The 10,298-nt window shown below is 45.9% G+C and overlaps 1 protein-coding gene across 1 annotated transcript; it reads left to right on the top strand.

Annotated features, from left to right (window-relative positions):
• Positions 1–459: 459 nt before the first annotated feature.
• On the top strand, positions 460–6,128 carry LOC308679398 (tensin-1-like; the record flags this gene model as incomplete). The annotated part of the gene is made up of 6 exons (XM_081347011.1): positions 460–520; positions 1,898–1,973; positions 2,271–2,400; positions 4,354–4,419; positions 5,019–5,135; positions 5,971–6,128. Coding segments are annotated over 6 exons (608 nt in total), but the record flags the coding sequence as incomplete, so codon positions are not given.
• Positions 6,129–10,298: the final 4,170 nt, after the last annotated feature.

Genomic DNA, 10,298 nt, shown 5'->3' with positions numbered 1-10,298 from the left:
TCCATAACTTGATCTTGCTAGTCTGGATGTTGGGCATATAATTCTCAAGCCAAAAGCTATCTTAGTTTATTTAATTTTCTGTTTCCTGAGCTTTGGCACTTAACAGAGTGCTAGATCAGACCTGAATAGAGAAAGCATTAGACCAGTGATAGTCAGCCTCAGCAACTTGAAGATGTGTGAACTTCAACTCCCAGAATTCTCCCAGCCAATTTGTGTCTAAACACTGTAGTTAAACCGTGCCTCGAAATAAAGTATAAACCTGCTGTTTGACCACACTTTACTGTTTCCTACAACTGCTACCACTGACACAAAATCGGTGTTGTTTGTCACAGGGAGGGTATTGTCACTGGAAGCTTCTCCTCCAGTGAGACTGTTTGCCTTGGCCCCTTCATGTTCCCTTCTCTGTAACTAATCTGTAACAAAGGTCTCTTTTTCTCTGTCTGTTTTATGTTTTCCTAGGCTGCCGGCCCTTCCTCAAGATATATCAGGCAATGCAACCGGTCTACACATCAGGAATCTAGTAAATGGAGTTGACATTATTATTTTGATTTCCAGCACTCAGATTTCTTCTTGATCCTGATGCAAAGCAGAGTAGAAATTTCCATGAGCTTTGCGGTAGAGGTGGTATCCTGCAGACCTAGTTCCATGTGTTATTCTAAGTTTTGCTCTAGTGTCTATGGCTGGCACAAAGACTCATGCTGTTCCTGGGGGCTGGAATTTTTTAAATTTGTTGTTATTATTATTACAACTACAACCAAGGATATAAAGGGCCTCAGGAGACTTAGCAGCTCTGTATCAGCCTTTCCCACTCTTCTCTTCACAGCTTTCAGCTTAATTTTATTTATGCAATTTTGCTTACACTTGTATATTGCCTTTCCCCTAAAGAGTTACAGATAGTTACACAGAATTAGCCTTCATTTTATCATTTAAATTTTGAGATAGGTTGGGTTGGAAATGCATTATTGGCTCACAGTTATCCAGGGAGAAATAACTTCACTGATTAAAGTTTATTTTCCTCTTCTATCTACTTCAATTTAAAACAACCATTTATTAATCAGTTTGATGTATACATGCAATCAATCAATCTCCATCAAACCTTTATTGAAGAAAAATGTGAATAGGGAATCATCTTTATTGCTTTCCTTTCCATTCAAATCAGCAAATGTACCATTAAATCATAATGCCATCAATCACAGTGTACTTTGGCTGATATTGACCAACTAAAATTGAATTTATTCAATGAATTTGCTCAGTGAAGCTCTGGTACAATGAAAGAGGCAAGATACTGAATGAAATGAAGATTATGACAAACTTTTCTCCACGTGCATGTAAAAAAATTCTTGCTTTTGAGGTACTCATGTGCATAACAGAAAACTTTAAAGTGGAAATGCTGACCAGTTCCAGATATACCAGCTGTTCACAGTATATTCTGGAGCATGAAGAGTAGATACAACAAAATTTGATAAGGTCATTTCTGGAAAGTCATATGTTTGTGGAACATTACCCCATTGCCACAGGTAACTACTGGATCCATTTCTAATGCTGACCACAGCAGATCTAAGCAGTGTTTCGGGATCAGTAAAAATGATTTAGCAAATGTAGTACAACAAAAATAGAAACACTAAAATAGCAGAGTGGCTCCTTCTTTTAAGAAAAAAAATTCTCAAGACGTTCAAGGAGTTATGTATAGCAGTTATTTCTCCAATATGTTCTCCCAAACAGCCCCGTGAGGTAAATTGGGCTGAGGGAGAGTGATGGACCGATAAATTGAAACCTGGGTTCTGACATTTTATGACATCACCTTGATTGTTGCCTGGACATGGCAGATGCAAGGAATCTTAGCCATTGAGTTGCTTTGATTGTCTTCCACATTTTGCTTCTTTCTACTTCTTTATAGCAATGTGCAGGGAGATAGCCAGACGAGCATCTGTATCACCATAGAACCAGGACTTCTCTTAAAAGGAGATATTTTGGTAAGAGTCAAAACATGTACGCTTTCATTTTTATCACTGTGGGTCTTTAGGTCATAAAAGTTGGCACCCCATTTAAAGACTCCAGAATTGGAGGCTTAAGAGTGTCATAACCTACAGTCTGCATTCCATTTACTTAAGAAGAGTTCACTGTCTTTGTGGGGAAATGCAGAAAAATGATTGTTTTGCAGCTCAAGTATAGAATTCCTGTAAGTGGCTAAAATGATTCCTATTCTCAGTTAGACTCCCAGGTGATGGCATGTTTCATTTTGTTTCCTTTATGCCTTCTTTCACTGGCAGCTGAAATGCTATCACAAGGAATTCCGGAGCCCGACTCGGGATGTCATCTTTCGTGTGCAGTTCCATACATGTGCCATTCATGATTTGGCTATTGTCTTCAATAAAGAGGACCTGGATGATGCCTTTAAAGGTAAAGACAATTTTGTTCAAGAAAAGAGAGTGAGTGGGTGAAACATAGTAATAAAATGCATGACGCTTTTTATGGGGACCATTGTAATCAAGTTGTCGCTTTTCTAGGATAGTTCACTCTATGGCACCAGGGTGTGCTTGGGAGGAAAAAATCAGTATTTTTAGCTTATCTTCAGTTTAGAAGGCATTTCACTTTATTTAGCGAGCACTTCTGAGAAGTTCAGATACAAATTTATATGTACTGCAGTTGTAACCATTACATGGCATTCCATTGTTTTATACTGTCATCCCCAGATACTCTGCGTAGTTTTTAATTATGTTTGTTTGTTTGTTTGTTTGTTTGTTTCTTTGTTTATTTATTTATTTATTTATTTATTTATTTATTTATTTATTTATTTATTTATTTATTTATTATATTTGTATACCGCCCTTCTCCCGAAGGACTCAGGGCGGTGAACAGGGCAATACATGTTAAAAAACAAGAATACAAAAATTAAAAGAGATTAAACAAGATGCCCAAAAACTATAACAATAAGTTAAAATACATAAAAACAATAAAACCCAAACCCATCACCCATCAGGCCAGGCCGGCTTGTTTGAACAGGTAGGTCTTTAGATCGCGCCGGAAGGAGCGCAGGTCGGGCGCCATCCGGAGCTCAACCGGAAGATGGTTCCATAAATCCGGCGCGCCCACAGAGAATGCCCTCCCCCTGGGGGCCACCAGTCGACATTCTTTGACCAGTGGCACCCTGAGGAGGCCCTCTCTGTGGGAGCGCACTGGGCGGAGGGAAGTTGATGCCGGCCGCAGATGCTCCCTGAGGTATTCCGGACCCATGCCATGAAGGGCTTTGTAGGTCATTACCAACACCTTGAATCTCACCCGGAAGACAACTGGAAGCCAGTGCAGCTCGCGGAGCAGAGGTGTAACATGGGAGTATCGGAAGACTCCCAACACAACTCTCGTGGCTGCATTCTGTACCAGTTGGTTAATTTTAATTTAGATCATACCTGAAACTTACCAAAGTTGGCATTTAGGCCTATAATTTTTCCCCCTTTATTTGGCCATCTGTATCTTCTTTTTGTCTGCTGAACAAGACTTCAGTTGGTCATTTTTATATTGTATGTATCTATCTAGAAGTCTGCAAAAACAGTCTAGGAGGCTTTTAATTTTTTCCCCTCAAGTTTTTTACGGAGCACTGAAATATCAGACAGCAGATCTTACTCTAATTGTTCTGCCAGTAGTGGACAAAAATCAGTGCTTGAGGAAATAATGTCTCTATGGCCGTCAGCCATTCCAGGAGCAATGCTATCCAAAAGAAAATTCTTGACTTCACTTGAAAGGGGGGGGAGAGCGGGAGAGGGCTTCTATGCCTTGTTGCAATCTGCATGCTTGAAGAGGATAAGAGCCCCAGGGGGTTGTCTTCTTTCAGAAACAGAGAAAGGACAGAGACCAGGTGCAAAAAAACCAACCTTTTAGAACTGGAATTGGGTTGTCTCCATCCATGCTGAGGATGAGCCATCTTGTAATGGAATATAGAGGCAAACAAAATACTGAAGTTCTGAAATCCTCCCTGAAAGAATAGCCAAAGAGAGGGCTATAATTCTTTTTGGTATGAGAACCCTAAAGTCAATTTTCCTGTCAGGAAATGGACAATCTTCTGTTCACATTCTGCAATATCTCTTATGAAATGCAACAAGTCCTGCAGGCAGGGCTATTACCATAATATTATTATCAGCCCAAGTATAGTTATAAATTGACATTTAGAAGTGTGAACTAGAACAGTTGTCTTGCTTCATGCATCAAAACAAATGTGTGGTGATTTGAAAGTTTGGACAGACTGGTTTGGGCAAGTCATGATCCAGCCCAATGGAAACTTGTAACATTTTGAACGTATCTACTGAATACCATTTTGTCTTTTCTTTCTTTTCTTTTTTTTTTTTAAATAAAAATCAGATGAGCGGTTTCCTGAGTATGGGAAGGTGGAATTTGTATTCTCCTATGGTCCCGAGAAGATTCAAGGTATTACTTTTTTGTAATAGTGATTTGCTTTCTTCCTTTTACCCCTCTCCATTTATAGGCCTCAGAGATTGTACATTTGTTTTGTTAAACTTGCTGCCAGGACAGGTGGCCTTATTTTTCTCCTCTATCAGTACTGAAAGATTAAAAAACCAGAATAGAGTCAATATTAGCAGATAATTGCTGAGTTACCAGGGGCTGCTAGTCCTCACAAACAGATGGCCATTTCCCTTTGCCTGGTGAACTAATACTCCATTCATTACATTCCTGAATAACCACTGTTCTTATAGTAAACAAAGAGGCCCTTTTGTGTGTAATTGTTCACTGGTCTATATACTTCCTTACTCCTTGGGCAAGTTCTTTGACTATTGTCTCAATTCTAGATATGGTTCCTCCTTTCTTCAATAACTTAACTGGGCAATCTGACTTCATGATCTTGACTTTCTTATTCTGAGATGTATCTATGATAGATTAGACCTGCTACCCTTTTATCTTATTTCTTCTGATTTTTCTTCTTTGCTTTATCACGTTACTACTTTTTTCCCTCACTGCCCCCACACCAAAAGCTCTCTTCCTAAAATTATTCTATCCTTGCTTCTCAGGCATGGAACATTTAGAGAATGGCCCGAGTGTCTCTGTGGACTACAACACTTCAGATCCACTCATCCGCAGAGATTCCTATGAAAACTTCAATATACGTCGTGAAGACAGCATGGATGGTAGGTGATGCAGACTGCCGTCCTACGTAACTCAGCTTTCAGGCACAAACACCTTTATGCACCATCTAAATAGATACCAACTCCATGCAAGCAAGCAAGCATTTTTCTTTTGCCTTTACTTAAAAGACGTTCTGTGTCTTCTCAATCGCAATTGCATACACCAATTTATGCTTGGGGTTTTGTTTTTTTTTGCCATCTGTACTTGATAAGAGAGCTGCTTCCTCTGGATTACACAGAAAAAACTGCAGCAAAACATGAAACACTTTTCCTAATCATAGCACAGTTCAGTCAGTTTTTTAAACATGGATTTATAACATATAGGGCAGAGTTACGAGGGCCCTGTTCTCTTTTTCCTAAATAATATTCAAAAAAGAGGCCCCAAAGGCATTTTTAGAACTCTTTGTAAAAATTCTCTTAGCAAACAAATCAATTGGACAGAAATATGGAGGCAAATGCTAATATCCACAGCTCATGAAAACATACTTTGTGGGAGAGCATATTGCTTTGAGCTCTGAATCTAGAACAGGGGTGTCAAACTGCTGGCCTACAGGCTGGATGCGTCATGTGGAAGCCGTGCCCACCCCATTGCCACCAATGGCAAAACCGTCCCGATATGTTGCGCGACATCACGTGACATAGCGAGTTTAACTTGTCTGATCTAGAAGAATCCTTTTTGTTTTATTTCATTTACTCTTGGCTTCTTCTGTAAAAGAGTCCAATGGACTACTGCCCCCAACATGGTTTGTATTGCTAAAGGTCAATATTAACAGAGCCCAGTAAACAAAGCTCAACAGCCGCATTTCATTTGCCTTGATTTTTTTTTTCACTTGCTAAGTCATGATTGCTCCTGCCACTGCCCTCATCTACACTGCCCTCATCTACACCAGGGCAGCAGGTCTGGGAGCCAGTGCAGGAAAAGGAATGGTGGGAACAGATGTATTTTCTGGACAGCATGAAGGTCATAGGCTTCTGCCTGAGAAACAGATGGCATGAGTCAAATGTTTGTAGAGTGCCAGAGTAATGAGTACTATAGAATAAGTCACAGAAATTAAAGCCGGGATGTCTCGTAAAGTCTGTCACCTGAGTTCTCTGAATGAGCAATGGATCCTGAAAAAAACAAGATTCCTCATGTTCCTATGAGGCAGAGAAACTGAATTTCTGATCCTCAAGCTGAATGGAATTTAATGGCATTGTTTCCCTCACACACAGACACCCCCCCCCCCCCGCCCAGTCTTCTTAAGCAGGGTTTAAGAAAACTGGCATGGGATAATTTCTGGATTCCAGTCAGATAGCAGAAAATGGGAATTGCAGGCTTGGCTGTATAATGGATATTCATTATGAGATGTTGCTGCTAATGTTGCTGCAAAAGCAGATTTCCATTCTATCTACTTTTTTCAAACAAGATTTCTGTGTTTTAACTTGGATAGGTGTGAATGCCTGCTAAAACCAAGGGAAGATTTCAGTGAAAGGTGTTTTTTTAATATATATGTCTGAGTAAGCATCAAAGTCACTGCAAAGTAAGAAAATTTACCCCATCCCCCCAGTGATCTTTGGCACTAAGAAGATTTAGCCTCCGCTCAGTTCACCCAGAGAAAATCTCATTAGTTGTTTCCTTCAGGAACAAGAAACTGTATTATTATTATTATTGTCGGTCACACAGTTAGCCAGATGTTTAGATTGGATTTGGCATTTTTATCCAAGTCGTTCCCAAGGACCTGGGATAGGCAGATGTCGTTGTTTTATGTTGTTAAAGGTGTCATCGCAGGATGATAATTTGTTCCAAGTAAAGCTGCTTTTTTTGGCAGTTTACTGATGGTGATTGTGTCAATGCCTATGGTATTGGCACTCCAAACTTTTTGGAATTGCATCCAAGGCACTTGTTACTACTGGTACTATCATTGCTCTCTTTTGCCAAAATCTACTCCTATTTCTAGGTGTTTGTATTTTGTGATTTTCTCCAGTTCTTTCTCTTCTGCTGTCTGCGATATTTTGCTGTCCATTATCCAGACCAGGGGTGTCAAACTGCCGGCCTGCAGGCTGGGTGCATCATCTGGAAGCCATGCCCACCCGGCAATGGCAAAACCATCCCGATACGTTGTGTGACGCCACAAGTTTGACATGTCTGATCCAGACTATTTTGTCTTTCTTATTTACAATTGTTATTTTGGGGTGCTTTGTGGCAGATGCTTGTCTGTTTGAATTCTACATACCAGAGCAACTTAGCTTCTTCATTACAGACAGTAGTGATGACAGTAAGTGTCCTTGAAAGATTCCTCTCTTGATGTTAACCTCTCCCAGTATATCACCACTGACCAGCAACTGTATCTTCCGTTCCATTGAGGTGTGCACAAAGCTTCTAATGTTTCTACTGGTGTTTTAGGTGTTTGATTATCCAGTCATACGGCAAGGAGTGGAATACTTTCTTGTAATCAATCCAAGCTACATTCAAGTTGTTGTTCCTTGTCTTACTGTTTTCCAAAATCATCATGTCAATTAGGAACGGATTTTTTGTTCCTCTGCTGTTAGGGTGATTTCCTTTCTGCTCAGGTGGAAAGAGCTTGTTGTCGGGCCGAGCACGCCCGACATTCGGACGGGCCGCGGGGTGACTCACCAGACTGCCAGGCTCCCGCAGAGCACCCCGTCAGGCCCCGAAGCCTCCCGCCGGCGCCCGACATCTCCCGGAGGGCCAGGACGGCATTCGGCCCTCCCCAGCACTCCGGTAACCGGAGCAACCCACCAGGCCCCAAAGCCTCCCGCCGTCGCCCGTCGTCTCCTGGAGGGCCGGGCCAGCACACGGCCCTCCCCAGCGACCCGGTAACCGCCCGGAGCAACTTACCAGGCCGCAGGGTCGTTAGCAGGCATCCTCGCCTCCTCGCCATGCTGCCGGGTTCCGGAAACGGCTGGCCACGCCCACGCTACTCCGACGGATCGGGGAATGGGTCAGCGAGAAGAACGGCGCAGCAGCGGGCCGCCTGTCAGCTGGGGAGGCCGCGGACCAGCCAGCCGGGTTCCAGAGGCTGCTTACAGGCCGGGAAGGGGCCGTACGAAGAACTAGGCGGTGGCTGCCCAGCGCCCGAGCCGCAGGGCAAGAATGGGTGCCTGGGTGGGTCAGGGGGTGACGGAGACAACCGGTGGGCCGGGAAGGGGTTGAGCGAGCAGCTCGCGGCGATCTGGGGTGGTGGGGGGAAAGAAGAGTCTAGGCAGAGCTCTGGGGGAAAAGAGGGAGGTTTAGGCTGGGGGGTAACTTACCGGCTGCATTGGTGGTGGGACGGGAGCCAAAAGGAGGGAACCATGGGAGGCGGGGTTTAAGTAGGGTGGGGGCGTGGTGGTGTAATTAAGGGTGTGGTGGTGGGAGTTAGCCTTGCCGGTTATTTAACAGCGTTGACTGTGCTGTAAAGTCAACGCTGACTTCATTTGTCTTTGAGCGAATGTTTATGCGGATAATAAACACGGCTTAGAAGAACCAGCTCCCGTTCCGGTGTCAATCTTTGGGTGGCTCGTCGGACGGGGCCTGAAAGTAAGTCAGCGTTCCTTTTTCTTACTTTGCGGGGAGCTCTTTCCTCAGAGGTTTGCTATGGCAGAAGGCACGGAGGATGCTGCACCACTGGCTGAGGGGCAGGAGGAAGCTGGAGCTGCGGCTGGGCTCTTGGAGTCGGTGGAGGTGGGGGAGGAGGCATTGCCCTCGGTGCGGCGGAAGGAAAAACCCCCTCCACTCGAAGGCTCTGGTCCGGGGCCTCAGGAGGCTGCAGTGCGGGGTCGCAGCAGCGATCGGTGGACGTATTCTGATGGGGATCATCGAGGACTCGGCCAAGGCTTGATGACCCGGCCTAAAGGTGCGTCTACTGAGTGGAGGGAGCGGTGTTTCGTGGAGGACAGCGGTGAAGAATGGAGTTACTCCACCGTTCCGGGCAACCGTACTATGGAGGTTCTCAGAGAGCGGTTCGGGGAAGTGAGGGGTCGGGAGCCTGGGCTTTGGTCTGTTCCAGATGAGTCTGACCAGGGGCAGTGGTCCCTCCCAGGTGGCCTTGCTCGGCGGTCTAGCCCACCCCACTTTCGTATGGACAGCCCAAGGTACCAGGGATCAGCTCGCCAGCCTGAGGTTCCCAGAGGTCCCGGGGTTTCGGCTCCCACTACGGCGGTACCAAGCGGCACGACTCCCTGGGACAGCGTAACCGGAAGACCAAGACAGCAGCCGTTACGACCAGATGGGGGGGTTCCAGCCCAGGGGATGCCGCTGGGTCCTTGGGGTCAAGGGCTGGCGTGGGGTCCTCCGCCCCTGACCGTGGTCTATGATGGTCATCCAGACCGCCTGGCAATGTTTTTGGGGCAGGTGATTAATCACATGGACCAATACGGCCCGGCCTATACGTCCCAGTGGGCGATGGTAGTGGCTGTCACAGCGTGTCTACAAGGAGAGGCTGCGGCCTGGGCGGCTGACCTATACGGCGATCATGCCCGTGAGCTCGGGGACCTTGGTCTTTTCCTGGAGGCTTTACGGGCCCGTTTTGAGGATATCTCACGGGTGCTCCGTGCCGAGGCCGAAGTGTTGGATCTGCGCCAACAAGGAAGACCGGCAGTACGTTACGTTGGGGAGTTCCGGAAGGTGGCCGGGAGGCTACGGTCATGGCCTGAACGCCTTCTTGTGCACCACTTTAAGGCTGGACTGGATAGTGCTTTGCGACGAGCTTGTGTGGTAAGAGGGGTTCCGGCCCGTCTGCAGGACTGGTTCCGGGTGGCTATTGAGCTGGACATTGGCTTGCAGGATACTCGAGGAAGGTCTGAGGGGATGACCGGGGCCCGGCGGCCGGCCGAAAGGGTGAAGGTGGAGGAGCGGCCCGGCCTGCCGGTGGCCAAGGCCAACCCTGTACCACCACCACGTCCTGGTATTAGGTGTTTCCGATGTGACCAGCCGGGTCACTGGGCGGCTGAATGCCCGCTCCCGCCAGCCCGGATGGTTCCTCCAGCAACTTCGACACGGGCTTTGCCTGCTAGGAAGACCTCGGAGCGGTCCCGAACTGCTTATCAAGCCGCTGACAACAGCCGTCGGGACACGACACCTCCTTTGGCAACCGGGCCCGTAACTACCCAGACCGCGCCGACGGAAGACCTTGAGGATCTGGAGCTGGAGGATGATCCGATGGTAAGCGCTCCGGTGTGCCCTTT

Source organism: Vipera berus (genome assembly GCF_964194415.1).
Source record: "Vipera berus genome assembly, contig: HAP1_SCAFFOLD_415, whole genome shotgun sequence".
Taxonomy (NCBI): domain Eukaryota; kingdom Metazoa; phylum Chordata; class Lepidosauria; order Squamata; family Viperidae; genus Vipera; species Vipera berus.
The sequence above is the reverse complement of the archived record's forward strand: the minus strand, read 5'-3'. Positions and strand labels throughout refer to the sequence as shown.